At 54.9% G+C, this 20,823-nt stretch overlaps 1 protein-coding gene across 21 annotated transcripts in view; it reads right to left on the minus strand.

Annotated features, from left to right (window-relative positions):
• Nucleotides 1–813: 813 nt before the first annotated feature.
• The window catches only part of PFKFB3 (6-phosphofructo-2-kinase/fructose-2,6-biphosphatase 3), an 84,609-nt gene continuing 64,599 nt past the window's right edge, over nucleotides 814–20,823 (minus strand). For 6 of the 21 annotated variants that reach the window (XM_070601184.1, XM_070601195.1, XM_070601187.1 and 3 more), the window contains 15 exons: nucleotides 19,877–19,973; nucleotides 18,677–18,743; nucleotides 18,057–18,131; nucleotides 17,634–17,690; nucleotides 15,509–15,633; nucleotides 14,551–14,758; nucleotides 14,181–14,327; nucleotides 13,898–14,002; nucleotides 12,250–12,379; nucleotides 11,304–11,366; nucleotides 11,113–11,177; nucleotides 9,241–9,414; nucleotides 7,610–7,632; nucleotides 5,121–5,173; nucleotides 814–3,586 (listed from right to left, as the gene is read on the minus strand). In XM_070601184.1, coding sequence (XP_070457285.1) covers nucleotides 5,131–5,173; nucleotides 7,610–7,632; nucleotides 9,241–9,414; nucleotides 11,113–11,177; nucleotides 11,304–11,366; nucleotides 12,250–12,379; nucleotides 13,898–14,002; nucleotides 14,181–14,327; nucleotides 14,551–14,758; nucleotides 15,509–15,633; nucleotides 17,634–17,690; nucleotides 18,057–18,131; nucleotides 18,677–18,743; nucleotides 19,877–19,973 — 1,379 coding nt within the window. In that variant the 3' untranslated portion in view covers nucleotides 814–3,586; nucleotides 5,121–5,130. The remainder of the gene's footprint in view (nucleotides 3,587–5,120; nucleotides 5,174–7,609; nucleotides 7,633–9,240; nucleotides 9,415–11,112; nucleotides 11,178–11,303; nucleotides 11,367–12,249; nucleotides 12,380–13,897; nucleotides 14,003–14,180; nucleotides 14,328–14,550; nucleotides 14,759–15,508; nucleotides 15,634–17,633; nucleotides 17,691–18,056; nucleotides 18,132–18,676; nucleotides 18,744–19,876; nucleotides 19,974–20,823) is intronic. The other 15 variants (XM_070601186.1, XM_070601198.1, XM_070601193.1 and 12 more) reach the window with 3 other exon arrangements.

Genomic DNA, 20,823 nt, shown 5'->3' on the forward strand with positions numbered 1-20,823 from the left:
ATACTGTATGAATGTTCTCATTCAACCCTCAACCTTGCCTGTAAATAGTGTGCTCCTCTGCAGCGAGGAAGATGCTGAAGCTCAGAAGTGAAATAACTTCTCAGGTTGTGGCGAAATAGTCCTAGAAGTTCGATTGAGTCTTTTTCCAATGGAACCTTGAAAGGAGCTATGACGGGGTCGGGGGGAAGCGTGGAGAAGTGAGAGGAACCCAGAACCTAAAACAAGAGCCTTCCTGTCATCCTGCCCGGGGCCCTGTCCTGTTCTGCAACACTTGCCTGAGAACTGCTGCTGTTTGAAAGGGCTTCGCAGAAAGGGTATGGAAGGAAGGGAATAGAAATTGATGGAGCATTCTGTACACCGTCATGGCAGATACTTCTCAGTGGCATTTGTCAAAACCCACAGAAACGTACAACCCAGAGTGAACCCTAGTGCCGACTATGGATCCCAGTTACTAGTAACCTATCAATATTAGCTCATCCATTGCAACCGATGCACCAGACCAGTGCAAGACATTAATAATACGGGACACTGTGTGCAAGGCCAGAGGGGGCCTCTGGAAATTCTCCGTGCAATCTGCTCTGTTCTGCAAACCTAAAACTGCTCTAAGACATAAAGTCTATTTTTTCTAAGTTGACACAGCTTATTGTTTCCCAAATGTAGGCACCAGGCAGTCAGCATCTGCAGGTCCTGTTTAGAGGAAGGTGATGGCGTGCTAGTCAGGAGCTAAGTGGTAGAAACGTGATGCCCTGACCGCAAGTGTCAATCAAAGATGCTTCCTCCCCTCCAAAAAGGCCCAGAAGTGCATTTCATCAGTGTATTTCAATCAGGTATTTTATTGGTCTGGCAACTGCAAAATATACAAATTTCTGAAAGGCAACCCCTGTTGGAAAGCTGGCACAGCTTCATCCCGGATAATTAATTCAGACAAATGTACAGAACACAGAGAAGTCATGTGTCACACGTAAGAGGCCCCCAAACCAACGAACGACTACACCCAATCTATACAGCTTTCTATTTTCAGGCTCCCTTATACATATTAAATAAATAAATAGCACATCTGCTATCAAAATAATAAAAAAATAAATTTCAAGTATTACAAACGAAAACGTCATTGGCGTGGTTCTAACAGTTTTTTCTTCTCCCCCCAAATGAAGAGCTTCGCCCACTGTCTCAGGACAGAATAACAAGAGAGTAAGCCCACCCAAACACAAATAGGCAGAGTTAAAAAAAATTGGTCCCACATATTTTCGGGGGGTGAGAGTCAACAGACAGGGCAGCAGAGGCTCCGGGACTGCAGCTCAGACACACACTCTGTCCAACACGCCTCGGCGGTCAGCTCGCTAGCTTTCAATCAGGCAGCTTTCTGCTCTCTCCGGGGTCTTCCCTCCTCGGCCATCTTTCTGTTCCATCTCGTCATGTAGGCCCTTGCAATCTAGAGGTCTGTGTTAGGCAAAGCCTTGTTCATGTTCGGACTGATGTCAGACACTCAGGCCAGGGGTGCACCTGCGCAGAGCCCCACTCGGACCAGCCTCGAGAGTCGAGATTCAGAGTCGGCTGGGGCAGCCAGAAAGAGGAGGTGGCCAGAAAGTGAGACCTAAGAAGGCCACTCTCTGGAGCAGAGCTGCAGGCCCCTCTGTCTACAAGTACCACCAACCTACAAACATACACTGGTGTGCATGCGCGCGCACGCACACACACACACACACACGCTGACTCATTAGACTCGAGATGGAGGGGAAAGAGGGAAAATAACCTAGACTCCAGCCGCACAGGAATGTACACAGACATCCTCTCAGGCGGACTGCCCATGGTCGGGGGGCGGGTGGGATTTGAATGGTTTGGTGGGAAAACCACAAACTCGATTGTCCGGTATCTGAAGGGTGCGTGTCCCTGTGTCCTACTTAAACTCAACCAGAGAAACGTACATTCCTTAAAAGCTGTTCTCAAACAAAACAAAACCAGCTCTTCCCTCTGCTCGCAGCTCCAGCCATGGAAGCCTCCCCAGCCCCAATCCCCAGAACCATCTCATATGCTAGGAGGGCTGACGATGTCAGGCTCGAAGGCGGAGGGCAGGAAAGGAAAGCGACCTTTGGCACGACCTCTAGAGATCCTTACACGGGTCACTTGGACGAACCCTACTGCTGAGTCTCCAAATGGCTTCTTCTGGGCCTCAGGACACCGCCTCCTCCCCCAGGACTTGGAGGCAACAAGGAGAAACCAGCAGGCAGAAAGTACAGGTATTTAGAACCACATGTCCCACCAGCCCTGCTTTGAACGCCCTCAAAAAATGCCACAGGTGCCACGAAGGCAAGCGAGGACATTCTCTTCTGCGGAATCCCCTAAGGAACCCAGCGCCACAGCAGATGCTCGACAGAAACATGCAGAGTTGAGCCGAATCCTGCCGGGACACCACCGACAGCCTCTTGGAGGAAGTGGCCACGAGCGAGGCCTGGCTTGGGCCACTGTCCCCACCTGGGAAACTTAGGAGGTGATGAGCGTCCTGAAAGAAGGAGGCGCATCCTCGTTCTTCTCCACGCCAGTCTCCCAGCCTCGGTGTTGCAATGATCCCAACGCGCTCCCAGGCCGGTTTACTGGGGGCCCTCTGAACACCCCATTCATGGGCTGCCCAACTCCCCACATTCTTACAGAGCTCCAGCCCCCTCCCCGCCAAGGGCACAAAACCCAGTCATCGAAGTTCCTGAAGAGAAGGTGCAACGTTCAGGCCACACTGTCTGCCACGAACAAAGTGCAAAAGCCAGCAGCCCCCGGAGAGCCAGCTCTGACGCCCCTGGTCCAGGCAGGAGAGCAGAGGGACCGTGTGGAGGCCCCACTGTCAGTTCAGCAAATTATCCCCTCTTGCCTAGACAGCCAGACTGTCCTTTAACATGGTTCCAGGCAGGAACCGGTCTGGGAAGGTGTGTGGACATGCCAGAGGGCCGCTGCTCAGGGACCAGCAAGTCTAGCTCAGGGACTTCTTGCTCTACCGCCGGGACTGGCTCTCCAGTGACCCCTGAGGCCGTCCTTCACAAGTCCCCGTCCCAGGCCGAGATGCACGAAGGAGGCTCGTGAAAGTTTTCAACATCCCTTCAGCAGCTGGGATCTAGGCCCCCTTTAATTTTAGGGTTCAGAGCAGCGTCATCTCGCCAGCTGAGGACATATCAGGCCGAGACCACAGAAAGGCAGGGAACCACCATGGAGGCGCCCGACGTCCTGCCTCGGGGTCTTCTCTCCTCCTCCGCTGCCCATCGTCCTCACCAAGCCCTGCGGAAGGGCAGGGAGGCCACAGAGCCCTGCAAGGCCGGGGAGGGCAGGGGATGGGGTGGCCTGCAGCTCGATGCCAAAGCGATGGATTCCGCACACGGGCAAGGCCACCCCTATCCGATGCTGTCGGGCGCACGGCTCCTCTTCAACCGCAGACCCCTCTTCTACACCACCCTACCCTATTCTGGAGAAGTCCATGGGAGCGTCTGGCCTCGGGGAGAGGGAAGAATGCTAGCTAGGTGCAGAAATGGAGATGGAACGGGACCGACGGGCTGCCTCAGTGCGTCCTGGAGGAGTCGGCGCTGCTCTGGGAGGCCTTCACGTTCTGGGCAGGAGAAAAGAGGGGGAGAAGGGGAATTATGCTTACTGTTGACCAGGTTTCTACAGCAAGACTCACGGCCATGCAATCGAGACGTCTCCCCCGACAAAGAGCACGACTGTGGAAGAGTGGTATGGCCAAACAGGTGGAAGGAAGCCAGGGAGGACCCAGGAACGTGGTAGAGATGAAGCCCAGGGTCACACAGGAGAAGGGCTGGGCGCAAGGCCAGGGGGCAGAGGCCCTCGGAGGAGAGAGGCCTGTCATCTGCCTGGAGGAGGCGAGGAAGGATAGGGGGAGAGTCGGCAGCACACGTGGGTCAGAGCTGTTCTGGGGAGCACTGGGCGCCAGCACCTAAGGGACCCTCCTGTTCACGACTCTTTAGAGCCGAGTGGCTGCCCCCTGGCCCCCACCCGGGGGACTCTCACGGGCGACAGCCAGAGAGGGGATGTACCAGGGTCCCTCTAAAGAAGCATAAGGACTCTCCTCCCGACTCGGTTCCGGCAAAGCAGCATGGCCCAGCCCTTGGGATCCAGACTCTGGGAAACGGGCTCGGCAGCTAGAATGCAGGTGATGCTGGACGAGGCAGGGGAGGACCGAGACAGAGAGGGCCTGTGTCACTGACGCTCTCTTCCCGCTAATAAAAGTGATCCTGGCTGGAAGCCCCACCCCTAAGGGCTGGCTCAAGACCCCCTTAAAACAAGGTTTCCAATCAGCATGGGACAGATGACGGCTGCCACTGCACGGCAGTGGTCTCTCGACCTAATCTCCTTCATCCACCTCACAAAAAAGGAAATACAATTTTTAAAAGCATTCTCTCCCATCCTCAGTGGGAGGCTGTCTTAAAGGGGGAGGGGGAGTGGAGCCCACGCAGACGGAAATGCAAGGATCGCTGAGGCCTAGCCCCCTCTGCATAGAACCGAGGGCCCACGGTGGAGAAATCTCTAGAGAAGCGAATCACAGGGCTGATAGCCCGGAAGCCAGCGCCCAGATCCGAGCTTGCTGTGAGCCGGATTCAGGAGCCCAGGCAAGTCGAACCTCCAACCACGAGTCCATCGGACAGACTCTGTGAGTTGGGGGGAGGCACAGGGGGCTCGTCTGGAGAGGGCCCGGTAGCCTGACAGCCAGAGAGGACCCAGCCACCCTGTGGGGCGTGAAGGTGAGGTATTGCCACGTCTCTGCAGCTGCTGGCTCCAACCCGCCCCCGGACATCTTGAGCCCAAGGCTTCAAGCACCCACGAATGATGGAAAGGGAACAATGACACTGGGACTGCAGGCACGGGCTATGTCCACATCATTCACTCATGGTGCCCCGGGCTCAGGACACATGGAGGGAAAGGAGGAAACGAGAGAGAGAGGACCTCCAGACAACGGTGCTGCTCTTAAGAAACACAAGTTCTCTGGCACTCTGGCATGGGGTGTATGAGTCACAAACTTCACGATGGCCAGTCTTCACACAGACCGAGACGCCCTGACGGGCTGGGATGCCATGACTCGGAGAGATGTGGAGAGGACAGACAGGGGCATGCACCGAGCCATTTACCTTTCCAAGGTTAGTAAGGAGAAAACTTTGAGAAAATGTGACAGACAGTTCGTCTTTCAAGCATAGCGGGGAAAAGAAAGAAACATGTCGGAAAAGAAAAATAAAACAAACATCTTTAGCAGTATTTTCTCTTCAGTGTGCATTTGAAAGGTAAAAAATCAAGGATGCATTGTGAATGCCAGAAGGTCTGTCGGCCCTGAGCAGCCGATGCAGTCCTGGTGGGGACGGCAGGGTGGTGCACCCATCCCAGCTGGGGGCCCGTGTTACCGGGAAACCAGGATCACATCCTGCGGCTCCCTCACTCCCCAGTGATGCTCCTGCTGATCGTGAGAAGAAATCCCACTGGCCTGGTGCAGACGGAGCAGGAGGGCAGCCAACTGCACAGTGGTGTGGCCCAGACTAGAGGGCCCTGGCTGCACCACCAAAGGTCAGGGCACCCTCTCTCTCACAATGACAGCATCGTCCGCCAGGCACTGACCGTGTGCCAGATATTTGCTAAGTGCTACATGTATAGCCTCATTATCAGACCACCTCACGATGTTCCTCTCCCCACGGCATAGATGAGGAGTTTGCAGTCTGAGAACCATGCTACCTCACCCAGAGCTGCAAAGACAGAGGGTAGTGGAACCAAGATCCAAACCCGGCTCAGTTTGACTTTAATAATAAATTTCGGTATCTACAATCCCAGACACAAGCTCATCCTCCCAGGTTGGGCTGGATGCCGGGACCCCAGAGTGGAAGGCAGGTGTGAGGGGTCCAGAGGATATATTTTTGCTGAGCTGCAGGGATTCCAGCCCAAGGCACTGTTAACCTTGGAAACAGGCAAGTTCAACCTTAGAAGGTGGGGGGATGTGCCCGAATGGCCCCCTCCCACTGGGAAGCCTTCTTTTCTGGCAGTGTCAGGCCATGGGTCAAAATTAACAGGATATGCACAGATGCAAGACCATAAGGCTGCAAATCCAAAGGGTAGTTTTCACACAAGGAGAACCTTGATCCTGAAGCGTTGCGAGGACAACGCCTGGCTTCAGGGGCTAACAGACACGGGACTGTTACTCTTCAAGACTGGATTTAATGGACAGGCCCACTGTTAAGTAAACACGACCGACCCACAGGAAGCAGCTGCGAGGGAGGGGCAGCAAGAGCTAAAACGGCAGTCTAACAGCTCCGGGCAGCACCCTGCAGGCTGCAGGCGTCAGGTGCCCGGGACGGGATGGGGGTAGGTGAACAGCATCTTGGCTTTTCCCAGAAACCAGCAGAGAGCAAGCAGCCAGCCTTCAGAACTGGGAGGCCCACTCCCGCCCTGGTTCCGTGGCTGCCAGCTGGACGACTGAGGGCGAGTGGCTTACCCTTGGCCCTCATCTGGTAGACAGTGATAGTGCCTGCCCTGCTGACCTCCTAGGATTATTTTAAGGACAGAAGATATGGGATATCTGCAAACACATTCTCCATGAGCTGTAAAAGCATGATGGAACGTACTTCCCTACAGGTGGTGCCACCTAATCGAAGCACGATGCCCAAGAACTCCTATTTTCCAAGAACAAGCCATGCTTTTAAGCTTATCAGGCTGCACTCTGCAAGCCGCTTCAGTTTCTGCACGAATTAGAAAAGGTCATCTAAGCAGCGAAGGGAACACGGACAGACATAACTCGTGGGGTTGGGGAGGGTGGTATTTCACGGTGGCTGTTACTAAAACCCTGCCGATAGAAAGGCCTCGGTTCCTTCCGTGGGCGGTGACCACTGGAGCCGTGGGAAGGCGGGGTTCTCCAGCGGCTGTTCTGGCTCACAGACCACAACTTTCTGCAGAGAGGTCCGGCTGAAGGAAAGGGAGAACCCGGGGGGTCTGATTCAAAAGCTGCACCCAAAATTCTGAACTTGACTGTTAAGGCTGAGCAGGTTCCCATACAGGATAACCCGATCCAGAAGGATGTCAAGAGACCTCTCCAGAGCGGGGGGTCCTTGGGACCCCTGGTGGGGAGGGGCCCCTGCCAGGACAGGGAGGGAGAGGCTGTAGGGCTCCAGTCCCCACCAGTCCTGCTTGATGTGTTCTGCACATCAGGCTCTGGGTAAACTTTCTTTTCAAAAGGAAAGGGCTCTCCTGGGACAGGCAGAGAGGACTCAAGACACCGGCAGCAGCAGAGAGCTAGCTCGCTACCAAAATCGAACGCTTAAGAGGGAAAAACTGGATTTCTGTCAAGCCACAGACGATTGCCAGTATTAAGAGTAATCTAGGGTCCTGGGAGGGAGTGAGGAGAAGCCAGCTGTAGCCGTGGCAGCATCAGGATGCCCCGAAAACAGCTGGGCCGTAATGACTTCCAGCATCCTTCGCCAAAAATTCACCAGTTCCCTCCTCTCCCCCCTCCCATGCCCATCTTCCTCCTTCCGATTTCACAAAAATCATCACTAGCCTCAACATGGTAACACACAGGAGGCCAAACTGGCAAGCAAGAGAGAGACACAAGCAGCAAAATCATTCAGAGGAAAATACTTACAAACAGGCCTTCCCTAGCAAAGGCTGCAGAGAGAAAGGTCGAGAGAGAGAAGTTAGTAGACGGACAGGGAAAGGGGCCCGAGTCATTCGAACCCAGGACATCCTCTGCTGGGATGAACCCCCGTCAACCCCCCGACTCCTGGCCCAGTCAGTGGCTTCCAGCCCCTCCAAGGATTCAGCTCGGCAACCCCGAAGGACTGTCCTGGCAAAGTCGCCAGCCATGCATCCTCCGTGACCCAGAACAACACAGCCCCACGCACCACCCAACCCCGGCCCAGGCCAGTGCCCCCAGGTGCCTGTGACAGCAGCCTCTAAACTTCCTATGACCCTACAGTTTCCTCCAAAACAGAATGTCATCGAGACACCACTTCAGCTCTCAGTTTTCATAAAAAAAAACACCTCTGAGGTTAGACCTGAAAGGAGTGTTAATTAGACGTCTCCCAGTGCTACCCTTCATTTTAAAAGATAAGGAGACGGAAAGCCAGGGAGATGATGTAACCTGACAAGAAAATCCTACAGCGGCGGGCAGAGCCACAACCGGAAGCCAGATCTCAGGGCTCTGGTTAAACACCGTCTGACCCTACGGAGCCCCGAGGTGCGCCACATGCTGTGAGAGACGCTGAATGACCTCCTTTGACCCGCCTCCTGCAGGAGGTGCTGTCTCCCATTCCACAGATGGGACACCTGAACCCATGAGAGGCCACGCAGCCGTCTCCCCACCTCCCATTTCCAGACACCACCAGGTTTCAGTAAGCTTCGGGGGAAATACGGGCAGAGTTTGCGGGCCTCAGCGCCGAGCTCACAAACAAACCCAAGCCGAAATTTAGGCCGTGATTATATTTGTAAGAAACCAGGCGTGGTGGGTGGAGGTGGGGGAGACCCCTGGGTGGGGCCTAAATTTGTGCCCAGGAATTTCGATGTCTCCCGTTACGGCAAAGGTTCCTGGCTGTCTTTGAGAAAAAGACTGGTTTTCCGAAGACAAATCTTAATGCCCTATCGCCACAGTCTTCCAGCCGTTAATCTTCATAGTGAATGAAATCAGTGAAACCTACTTGGTTTTTTACTACCTGCTGAAGTCACTATGTGATATGAAAGGGTGACTATTTCCAGGCCATCCAGCCTTGCGAGTCAGGGTTCTAATGGGGCCTGACTGGCTCCGGGTGAGGATACGCTCCATGGGCCCCGTGTGTAAGGGGAGCGATGGCAAGGGAGGAAAGCAAGGAAGAATACTCAGCCGTGGGCCTCGGACAGGAAAAACGGCCTCAGACCCCAAGGAAGCCAAGGGCCCAGAGCGGAACGGAGACTCTGAACTGGGGGTTTGCCATCGACTTTGTTCTAGAAAAGTCTATTCATGCATGTGAACGGGACACTCTACTAGTTCTTCTGCTCTGCCCGGTTCTGGCCTCAAAGATCACCTCCTAAGACAGGAGGTGTGAGCACTCACTGCCATCGCCAGCCAGGAGGGACCTCCAGGTGTCCCCAACTTCAGAGGCGCATCCCTAGGCTCTCCCGCTCCCCCATCCACACGCACAGGCAGGCCCTGGTCCGAGGCCACGGCCGCACCCACCGGGGTGCTCTCTCCCCACCCAGACACGGGGCTCGACGGTGAGGGCGGAAAAGGGGTCAACGCACTTGTCCGGGCAGCTGCGTGGGCACTTCCGGGGGCAGGCAGTTGGGCAGGGCAGCGGAGGTAGAGGCCACATGCTCCTCAAAGCTGTTGATGCGAGGCTTTTTGGTGGGCTCGGGGCTGGCTAGTGGGGTGACACTATTGCGTCTCATGAGCGGGTTAGGTCCCTTCTTTGCATCCTAAGCGAGACAAAGACAAAAGAGAGAAGGCGACAGTTACAAGGAAGGGGGAGGTAAATAAGCCAAAAATAAAAAACCAAAACCAAACCAAACATGTTTCTCTGCTTCTGGGTTTTACTGATACAAGACTGACCACGGTGAGCAGCCCCGGGACCGCGGGGTTGCCCTTCTGTCCTGTGTCTCCCAGTCGGCAAGAGCAGCGAACGACCCCCTCCCAAACCCCTTTCCCAGATCATCCAAGACGCCCGCCCGGACACACGTGACCCGCTAGCACAGCAGGTGAGGGAAGAACAGCGGGACCAGGTGTGCAGAGTCATCCAATACAGCAGATAACGAGGGGGGAGAAAAGAACTTTGCTACCAGCGTCCAAGAGAGCCTAGGGAGGGGAGAGGAGGAGACGCCTGGGCGTGAGGCTCAGGGAAGCACTGAGCGGACAGCGACAGGGGCACGGAGGAGAAGGTGTCGGTGCTGGACTGCCTCGCACTGACCATGAGCCAGGATCTGCAGAGCAGACATGGGGCAGCTCATGCTCCCCATCACTCTACCCGCGCCTAGGGCAGGAAACGAGGCTTCAACCGCGGCTGGGAGACTGAAGACGCAGAAAACCGGGGGGTGGGGGGGAGGCATGACCGGCCAGCCAGGGCCAAACACTAGCCTTCCGATCATGTGACAAGGACATTGGAACGGGGACATCTGAAGTCCCATGGCCCATCGCCCTGCAGCTCAGGAGCCAAGGAGCCAGGCTGGGAAGCAGCACCAGCCACGGGCTGCTCCTCGCAGAGCGAAAGGACATACAGCATCCGGCCACCTGCGTTCAGAAGGGGGCCTGTCACAGGGCCAGGGGAAGGCGTCCTTCCCCGATTCCATCAACCAGCCACTGGAAGCTGGGGTTTTAATGCCACAATGTTCTGGCCGAGCTCCTCGGGAATGGGGAAGTCACCTGCACGGACGGCACGTCACACTGGGTGTACAAGAAAGGGTCGGACAGATGCTGGCAAAGTGGTGCATTTCGACAGTCGGTATAAAGTAAACTCAAACTTTCTTTCACAACATAGGCCCAGGCAGGTCTGCTCTGCCCTTGGGAGCCCCAACCAGACCAACCGCCACACTTCAGACCTCCCAAGGTAGAAGTCGGGGCCGCCGGAAACACTTTCCATCCGCCATCCCTCATGTTTCTAATTCCCAAATCATATCTGCCTCTCCGGCCCCACTGCCTTTCTTGGCGTCATCGTCTTCTGGGTAATTCTGTACCTAAGTGCATGTAGGTGACTGAGGGGATTTGCTGATCCTGTTTTAACCAGTTAACTCGGGAACTTGAAAGTGGTTTGGGCTGACTGCCCCAAAGGGAGAGGCAGCAGCCACAGTGTGGCTACGTCTGAAGGGGCAGACTGCGTCTTCCTCTTTAACACTCACTGCTCGGGTCAAACAGACGTGGGGAACGAAAGCATGGACAGGAAGGGAAAAAAAGATGCCCAGAAGCCACAAGAAAGGGACGCCAAGAAAAGGGAGGGGACAGTCACCCAGGCTGCTGAGTTCCAGCCAACTCCTCCAGCGAGAACCCACTGAAGGACACAGGTCAGCACTCACAGGCAATGCAGGTGGGACGCCCCACCACGGATCCCGTCCCTCGACAATCCTGCTCGGGATGGGGGACGGGACAGCAGGGTGGAAGGGCCAGAGGCAGGAGCTCACACTCACCTCGGACCTCTCCCGGTGTGTGTTCACCGACTCCACGTTCAGGTAGATGGATTCTACGCGGCAACCTAGGCGAGAGCGGGGAGAAAGGTCGGTTTCTGGTTAAAGGGGACAGCGGCTCACAGCCCCACAGCCACGAGGAGCCACCGTCCCCAGGGAAAAGGTCCCGGCAGGGGCTGGGCCACCACACTCACCATAAGCGATGGGCGTCAGCTTCAGGACAGTGTGGAGCGGGCATTTCAGGTAAGGCATCTCCTCTGAAAAGAGGAGAAAGCACCCACGGTTAGATAGGAGGCTCGAGGACGGGCACCTGCAGGCCCCTGGCGAGGGCTCCTGCCACGACGGCACCCTCAGAAGCCACCCTCACCCCTCACACGGGCCCTTGGGCTGCCCTAGAAAAGACATCTAGTCAAAAGAACAAAATCAAAACAAAGCCCCAAACCCACCCTCACGCAATGAGTTAAGAGAAAAAATGTTTGGGGTAGTTGTGGACCACATCCTTCAGAATAAAAAAAGCCATTCAGGGGCTGGCCTGGTGGTGTAGTGGTTAAGTTCTGCTTCAGGAGCCCAGGGTTTGCAGGTTTGGATCCTGGGTGTGGACTTAGCATGGGTCATCAAGCCATGCTGTGGTGGCGTCCCACATACAAAATATAGGATGATGGGCACAGATGTTAGCTCAGGGCCACTCTTCCTCACCAAAAAAAAAAAAAAAAAAAAAAGGACATTCTTTCCTCAAACAGTTTAGGCACGTCGAGATTCAGCTGAAACTCAGGCAGACACAGACTTAAACTGTGAGAGTATTGTTAGAGTGTTCTAGGCTGTTTGTTCCTTAGAAGAAGGCTAAGGAGAAGAAGGGCTATCCCCTCACCAGCTGACCCAAGGCCCCCTCGAGGCTGTTTTACCAAGCTGTTAAGCCCACTGTGCATCAAACTGTGCTCTGAAGAGTTTCCCAGGGGCCGCAGGGAGGCACTGGGTGGAGAAGGCCCCTGTGCAGCTGGGAGGCCCTTCCTGACAGGCAGCAGCACAACAGACAACCACGTGGGCTGGGCGAGGAAGCGTGTGGCCCACAGCTACCCCAGACTCAGGCTGGCTTCTCCTCCCTCCCTCCCCTCCACCAGGGAAGCAGCGAGGATGGTGCACCTGCACTCTTATCCAGGAAGTAGGCCAGGAGGCAGCGCAGGACAGCCTGGTGGCAGATCACCAGCACGTTCTCCTGCCGCTCCAGCTCCATGATCACCGGTTCCAGGCGCTGGACCAGGTCCTGGTAGGACTGCAAGACAGAGGGATAGGGGTGCCGCGTTGGAGCAAAGGTGCATGCGGGGAGGCGGGGAGCTCTGCCACCGCGGCCACACCTCTCCATCATAGAAACGGAGAGCATGCAACCAGGCAACAGCAGTCAGTCAGTCCCGGGGGTGGGGGAGTGTTAGTGCTGCATCCCCTAGGGGCGCTGGGGGACCCGCCTCCACAGGCTTCCTAGAAAAGCAAAGCGTCTGTGTCGATAAGGATTTGGAGAAGCAGTGTCTCGAGAGGAACACGACCCCGCCAGCGGCTCTCTCTCCACTCCTTCCTTTCCTCCTCTCTACACGGGGAGAGAGGGAACCAAGTCCTGACTCACGCTATGATGCAGATGAACCCAGAAAACGTTTACCCTAAGTGAAAGAAGCCAGACACAAAAGACCACAGCGTGAAGGATTCCATTTAGGTGAAACGTCCAGAACAGGCAAATCCAGAGAGATGGAAGGTAGATTCCTGGTTGCCAGGGGCTTGGGGTAGGGGAAATTGGGACTCACTGCTAACAGGCTCGGGTTTCTTTCTGGAGTGATAGAATGTTCTAGAATTAGTGGTGATGGTTGCACAGCATTATGAATATACCAAAAAATCACTGAAACTGTATACTTTAAGATGGTTAAAATGGTGAATTTTATATTATGTAAATTTTATCTCAACAAAAATAAACTCAAAAAGAAGGGGGTAAGCCTGTGACTTTTAAGACCACCAAGGCTCCCACACACGCCGGTGTGTCCCTCTGCCTGCCCCCTTCCTTATTAGCCAGGTGCCAAGGGACGAGGGCCAGGGTTACACCACAGGACAGAGCCTTGGGCATGAGGGAGCAGAGATACGATAAATCCTGAGATGGGCCAAGATGGCAAGGACGCCCGCTAGGTGTCACCACGCCGAGGGCTGCAGAGCCCCGAGCACCAGCTGCCTTCTGGACTCTCCCTCCAGAGCTCCAAGCATCTGCTCACTCAGCCAAAGTGGGTCACACACGACATGGGGAACGCCCGCCATCAGTGTCGATGCGGGCAGCACAAGGGACGTGAGAGGACACGTCTGCCATCTGGCCTGCAGTCAAGGGGAAACCCTTGTGTCGACTGAATCATCAGCCACGATCACCCTTTTCTCCCACATCTTTACGTGTCATTAGAGAAACGCATGGCTCAGGGGAAAATACAGCTGTGCTTCCTCTGTTTCTGCTTACAGGCTCGACTCAGGAAGACCTGACACAAAGGGGAGTGTGCCAGGGACAAGCATCCAAAGAGAATGAGGACGCTGGATACAAGAACCCTTCTGGCCCAGAGCTCGCACAGCGTGCTTCGCTGTGCACCATTAGTCACCACTAACGGTTCTGTGTGGGTCCCCAGCAGCCCCCTCTTGGCCCGGCCCACACCCTTGGCCTTGGAAGGACCATCGTGAGCTCCTCCACATCCAGCACAGACCAACAACACCCGCCCATCATCCACAGGAGGAACAGCTGACCAGAGACGGAAGTGAGGGCGGGCACACGTACCTCCCCAGTGGGGTAGCGGTAATAGTACTTGTCCTGCTCGCGCAGAGCATATTCCTCGGGGTAGGTGTCCTTGATCTCCTCGTAGGTCATCTCCTCACAAACACCCTGGAGGAAACACCCAGAGGTCACCTGGGGGAACACGCCCCTAACAGCCACCTCGAGCTGGTCACAACGCGGCACGTGCAGATCTGAAAGAGCTCTCAGGATTTCTAGGATTCGACGGGAAGAGGCCCCCGTGCCCTCTTGCTCCCACCCCCACGGCCCGGCCAGACCCGGGACTCACGGCGTCGATTTCGTTGAGCGCCTTCCACTGCTCGTAGGGCAGCCGGAGGGCTTCGGCGGTCTGGATGGTACTTTTCAGCTGGCTGGTCCACACCTTGAGGTCCTTCAGGTTCTGCTCCTCCACGAACTTGCTCAGGGCGTTGGCAAACTGAGAGGGACGAGAGGGACACACACTGGACTCCAGGCTCCTGCCCCTCCTGGGGCAGCAGAGGACTCGTGCCCGTTCACATTAGGGACGGTCGCTCTGCCGTCATTAGAATGGGGAAGAAGAGCCTGAAAGCAATTCCCCAAAGCCCCAGGAGGCCCCGCCCTTCACACACACACCACCCCCCACCCCTCAGCTTCCTGCCTTGCCCCTGCTCCCCTCCTACCTTCCTGCCCCTGCTGGACAGGCCTGAGTCCCCTCCGATCTTGCCCTGGAGGTTGTGCTCGCTCTCGCCGTGCCGACACAGGTAGATGGTGCGAGGCTGCACATGGATGTTCATCAGGTAATACACGATGCGGCTCTGGATGTGGTCCTGGACTCTGTTCACCAGGAACCGCCGGCCCACGTCGATCACCTTGATCAGCGACAGGTCCCTGCACGGGAAGACGACCAGCGGGTCAGAACACCCCAGCGGGTCAGACCAGCAAATCCTCCAGCCCCGGGCCAACTGCAGAGAATCAGCCCCAACACGACTCCAGCGGCTGGCTGCAGCAACCTGAGGGCACAGACAGAATCTCCTTTCTTGGAGAGTCAGAGAATGTGCGTGGGCAGTACCTACAGCAGTGTGTGGTCAGGAGGCTGGCTGGCTCCCCAGAAGAGGAAGAGAAAAAGCAAGAGAACAGGGGAAAAAAAACCTGGAGGGGCTGGCCCCATGGCTAAGTGGTTAAAGTTCTACACACTCCACTTTGGTGGCCCAGGTTCGTGGATTCACACCCTGGGCATGGACCTACTCCACTCATCAGCCACGCTGTGGCAGCATCCCACAAAGTAGAGGAAGACTGGTACAAATGTCAGCTCAGGGCTAATCTTCCTCAAGCAAAAAAAGAGGAGCATTGGCAACAGATGTTAGCTCAGGACAAATCTTCCTCACCAAAAAAAAAAGCAAAAAACAAAGGAAGGAAATATCCAAGTAGCAAGACTGGGCTCAGATATTCACTTCCCAGGCTTTTACACAGTTAGGGTCTGAAATATCCACACTGAATACGGAATCAGGGATTTTCTAAAAGACATTTTAAAAGAAACTTTGTGACAGTATTCAGGAGCAAACGTGTTGTGGGAACATCAAGAAAGCATTAAGAGCCCTAAAGCAGGTGATCTGGGGACAGTCAGCTCTCAGGAACTACCTGTCGCACTGATCGGGGTCGAGGGGCTGGTAGCTGGCTTCGTAGCAGGTAATTCTCTTCATGAAGTCCTCCATCGCTTCTGCCGAGTTGCAGTCTCGGTAATCCGGGCTGGAGATTTTCACTTCCTGGAACACCACAAAGGGGCAGCTGATGAATCACGCTGGAAGGCTTTCTGCTTACAGGAAGCAGGATTTGGGGCTTGCAAACAGGGAGAGCACAGACAGGCGCAGAACAGCGATGATCCTACCCAGCGTTTAAGAGAGAAAAAGAGACGCCTCGGATTGAGTCATAACCTGATGATGACGTGGGAAAGGCGGCCGCGGCAGAGTACCGCTGCCTGGAAGGATGGAGACAGGACACCCACGAGGATTCTAATGAACGCCTCGGGAGGCGCCACAATTTGGGAGCAATTCAGTCGCCAGTCACCCCAGACAGCCCGCATCTCCACCTGGACCACACGCCCAGCCCTCCGCAAGGTTTGCTCTCGTGGGAAGGAGATGGGGAGGACCGATCCTCGGGCCCGCCTTTCCCGTGACTGAACGACAGGCCTGAGAAACCTGGCAGATTCAGGGGGAACTTAGAATTTTTTAATGCATCTGCTCTTCCACCTCAACAACTACCACAGCCATGAAAGAGAGGCAGCCACTGTCCAAAAGTTCAAGGTCACCGGGGAGTTTGTGTTTCGTGGGTGCAGAGGTTCAGTCTGGGAAGATGACAAAGTTCTGGAGGTGGATGGTGGCGGCGGTTGCATAACCATGTGAATGTGCCGAATGCCACAGAATTAACACTTAAAAATGGTGAGGATGGTATATTTTATGTTATGGATATTTGACCACAATAGAACAAAAAAATCTAAGTTCAAAAATCCGTAGCTAGGCCTCCTACATAAGGAGCGCCGTGGAAGGGCCCAAGCTGCACGGTTGCTTTGAGGCTTAATCAGAGAAAGAGATTTCCGAATACTGAGGGTCAGGGCCAATGACTAAATGCGTTAATGGGGTACAAGATAAATGGCGGGCTCTCAGCCAAGCTCGCGGCGCCTGCTCACTGGGGAAACGATTCTGCAGCTGCACTTGGCTTCACTACCAAGTGGGACTAGTAAAACCGAACCAAAGAAACACAGCGAAACCCTTTGTTTCAATCACGGCAACTTCTGTTTTCTTGTCCTTTGAGCCTCTTCCTTTGGACCGGCTGAAACAACTCTGGACTGATTTCCACAATCTGAACAGCCCTTCCTGAAATATGAACTCATGTCTTAGAAATGCGTGTAAATATTCCCACTGCCTTGGAGAAAAGGCCAATAGCAGAATCTAATGAACGCTCAGCATCCCTCGAAAGATGCCACCTGTATGAAGCAACGCCACGGCGTGCCCTGGAGGAGGATCAGACCTGCCTGTCTAACGGGTACGTCTTATCCTGATGCATTTAAGCTGCAGAGAAAACGATCTTCATCATAAGAAGGTGACTCGTGGTCAGGTCATTACAGTAACTGTTTCTGTTTACGATCTATTGCTATCAAGTGATAAAATTCAAGAATTAATCAAATTAAGCTGCCAATTACCCTTAATTTATTGGGGCTACCTCCCCTTGGCATGGGGAGGGGAGGAGGGTATGTTGTAGACACATCAGCCAGAAGGTAATTTTACCACACCCATTTTTCCCAAACTTGGGGATTCTGCCTTTACTCTGCTGGGTCCTGTGGGCTTGTCAATACATGACCATTCTTACCTACCAGGGACCTCCTTCACCTTCTGGAGGGGTGAGGTGCCTTTGCCCCAAGCAGCCCCATCAACACCCCATGGCCAAGCTTCCGCCACCTACAGAAACTGTTCCAGGTCCCCCACTTTATCTGCTGTACCCCACAAAGACTGCTTTCTGCCGACTGACTGAAAGGACCCCAGACAAGGTCAGTCCAGGTCACAGAACAAGACTCTAAGTTAATTACCACAGCCGACCACCTGGACCCCACCTCTCAGACAACATCAGCAACAAGCTGGGAGAGCCAGCTTGTTCTCTGAGTTGAGCTTGCTTCCCTCAACTCTCAGGTCTAGTTCCGTCTCCCGGCCTGACCTGGCTTCCCACTTCTCTCAGATTACCACACTAGAGTGGGGGTCCTACGTTGTCTTACCATGATGTTGGAGGCTACAACCCTAGGGTCATCGCACACGGACTCGATGAAAAACACCTGGGAGGAAGCCAGACAGAAACGTTAGGAAGCAACAAATGCGGTAAACACAAAGGGCCAAGTTTGGTATTGGCTGTGATGTTCTCACCACATTCGAGGAGGAAGGACTCCATTCATTCACGAATCCCCCAAAACATAAAAAGGACCACCCCCTCAATGCCAAGTCCCCTCCCACCCTCCCTAGTCATGGCAACCCTAAGAGCCTCACCAGGAAGACCCAACCTATAGACAGCAAAACAGGGCAGCTGGGAGTGGAGGACCAAGCACGGAGCAAAGCCAGGCGCTCCAGACACAGGAATCTGCCCATCCCTGAGGGGTTTTCCTTGCTCCTGAGCACTCCGAGGCAAGATAACAAGTTTGGCTCACCTTGAAATCATTTTCTTTGGCAAAATGAAGGATCATGTGTCTCCTCTCTCTAGTAGTATTGGTGGCATCGAAAACCTGATCATGAGAAAGACGGGCATCACAGACAACATGAGTTTAACAGTATTTGCCAAACCAGCAAGCAGGTCAGGCCTGACACTTTCAGGGAGAGGCCACAAATGGGGTTCCAGGGGAGAGGCTGCGCCCTGCCCTCACCCCGCCCTCTTTCTTCCGTCTCCCACCCCCTCCAGCACTCAGGGACAGAAGGGGAGGGCGGGAACAGTCATTAAAGCAAACAGACTACAGTAATATGCAGGGGAGGGTGCGCTGAAGGGACCCTGGCTACCACGTCCGCAGCCGCCCAGGGGCCGGGTGCTGCCCGGCTGCTCACAGAGGAGGACTGACCACCCGGCTGTTCCCGAGGCCACCCCTGCCAACCGCCTTCCGGGTCCCTGTGCTGCTCTGGCCACCTGCTTCCCTCAACTCTCAGGCCAGAAGCATGTGTCCCAATCTGACGTGTCCCCATGTGGCTCTCGGCACCACTCAGGCCAGCGCCTACATCTCTCCAGGGCACCACCCCGCTCCAGGATGGGACCAGGAGCTGGCACGTTCCTAGAACTTACTGCAATTTGGCCGCTTTCCTTCGTCAGGTAACTTTTGACGTCCCTCAAGGCAGCCAGAGCGCACTGCCTGCAACACACAGGGGAAGGGCCCTCACATCAGAGCCAGCTTGTCTGCCCGGGGCGGCCCCAGCAACCCCGCTCCCCCCCGAGACAGAGAAACTGCCCTCTACTGCTAAAGCGCTCTGCCAGCCAGGGCGGCCGGGCCCAGAGGCTCCCAATTGGAGCCCCGGACGGACGGCAGTCGCCCTTGGAAGTGGGGCTCATGGCTGGCTGCACACTGAGATCCCCCAGAGCTTTTAAAAAAAGCTGATGCCAGGGCTGGCCCTGCGGCTAGCAGTTAAGTTCATAGGCTCCACTTTGGCAGCTCAGGGTTTGCCGGTTCAGATCCTGGGTGTGGACCTATGCACCACTGTCAGGCCATGCTGTGGCAGGCATCCCACATATAAAAGTAGAGGAAGATGGGCAAGGATGTTAGCTCAGGGCCAGTCTTCCTCAGCAAAAAAAGGAGGATTGGCAGCAGATGCTAGCTCAGGGCTAATCTTCCTCAAAAGAAAAAAAAAAAAAAAGCTGATGCCCAGGGCTGGCCCAGAGATTCTCACTGCACTGATCTAGGGCAGGGCTGGCATCAGGATCTTTCCAAGCTCCCAGATTCTAAAGGTCAGCCAGGGTTGAACGCGGCTGCACTAGGGTTTCATGATCACCCTGGGCTTAAAAAAAATCCTTTTCAAATGTAAACAGATGATGTCCCATGAAAACCCTTTTGTTCGTTCTTAATGAGCCATTGTCGTTGATCTGTATCACAGCGGCTGAATGAGACCATCTGGGAGCAGATGAAAGCAGTGAGCCGCAGAGACTCACCCGTACACACGGAGGTGGGGCCGGAGCTGGGGCCGGAGCTGACGGCCACATTGCAGGCCAGCTTCCTCTTTCTCTTACAAAATCTAGCTTTAAAAAAGCAAAGCAAACTACGGCCTACTGCTTAAAGTTCGGTGTTCTCACGGCTTCAGCGGCCTGGGTTCAGTTCCCGGGCCTGGAACCACACCACCCATCTGTGAGTAGCCATGCTGTGGCAGCAGCTTACATGGAAGAACTGGAATGACTTACAACTAGGATATACAACTATGCACTGGGGCTTTGGGGAGGAGGAGAAAAAAGCAAAGCAAACCCAAACCCAAGTTCCCATGGCAGCTCGGGCCTTACTTCCGGACTTTCATGGCCTCCTCATTGTCAGGGCGAAAGAAGTTGTAGGAACTGTACTGCTTCACGGCCTCCCGGCGGTACTCCCCGACGTTGAACACTGCGGACAGAGAGGACAAGACCCTCAGCTGACCCCAGGAAGAAGGGGCCACTGTCTCCAAAACAGGAACCCAAGCCAACAAGCCAATGCTAACATGAGCAAGATTCTGATAATTCATGGAGACCAGAGAGTGGACTCCACGTCCAGTGCTCACGTCCACCTATATGGCAGCCCAGCTTCCCCAGACCAAACACCGCTCGTGGCGGCCTGCTGTTCTGGAGGTTGTTTCCTGTGGCCTAGTCTCCAGTCCAGCCTCGGGCTTGAGGCTGAGACCGTGAGAACAGGTGGTAGCCACACGTCTAGCAAAAACAAGGGCAAGGATTTCTGCCAACAGTACCCGGGAGAGAGCGGGGTCTCACACACACACACGGGTCCAAACCAGCCATTCTTCTGACGCAACAGCCCAATGGGCACTTACTGGACACCACACAGTGGGGGACAGCAAATGTGAACATTAGTCCCCATCCTCGAGACGTTTCCCATGTACTTGGGAAGAGCAGGCAAAGAGTCATAAAAATACAATCAACGGTATAGAGCACGTTGTGACAGTCAGTAGAGGAAGGAATGTCACAACGGAGTGCCAGGGGAATTTAAAGGAAAAAGAACTGCACAGACCGTGGTGGCTGGAAAAGGCATCCTAAGGAATTGGGGCGGGGGTGGTGGTGGCAGGGTTCAGGGCCGTGGGAGTAAGAGAGGCCAGTGAGAAAAGTCCCAACACAAAGTCAGGGTGTGTCTACCACGTGGTGGGTGACGCAGCCGAAAAGGGTCCCCCCACTGCATAGGACAGACCAGCCCAAGAGTGGCCCCCAAGGGGAGCCCCAGCAGCTGGAAATGGAAGGGCCATTTTCTT

This window comes from Equus przewalskii, chromosome 30, assembly GCF_037783145.1.
Source record: "Equus przewalskii isolate Varuska chromosome 30, EquPr2, whole genome shotgun sequence".
Taxonomy (NCBI): domain Eukaryota; kingdom Metazoa; phylum Chordata; class Mammalia; order Perissodactyla; family Equidae; genus Equus; species Equus przewalskii.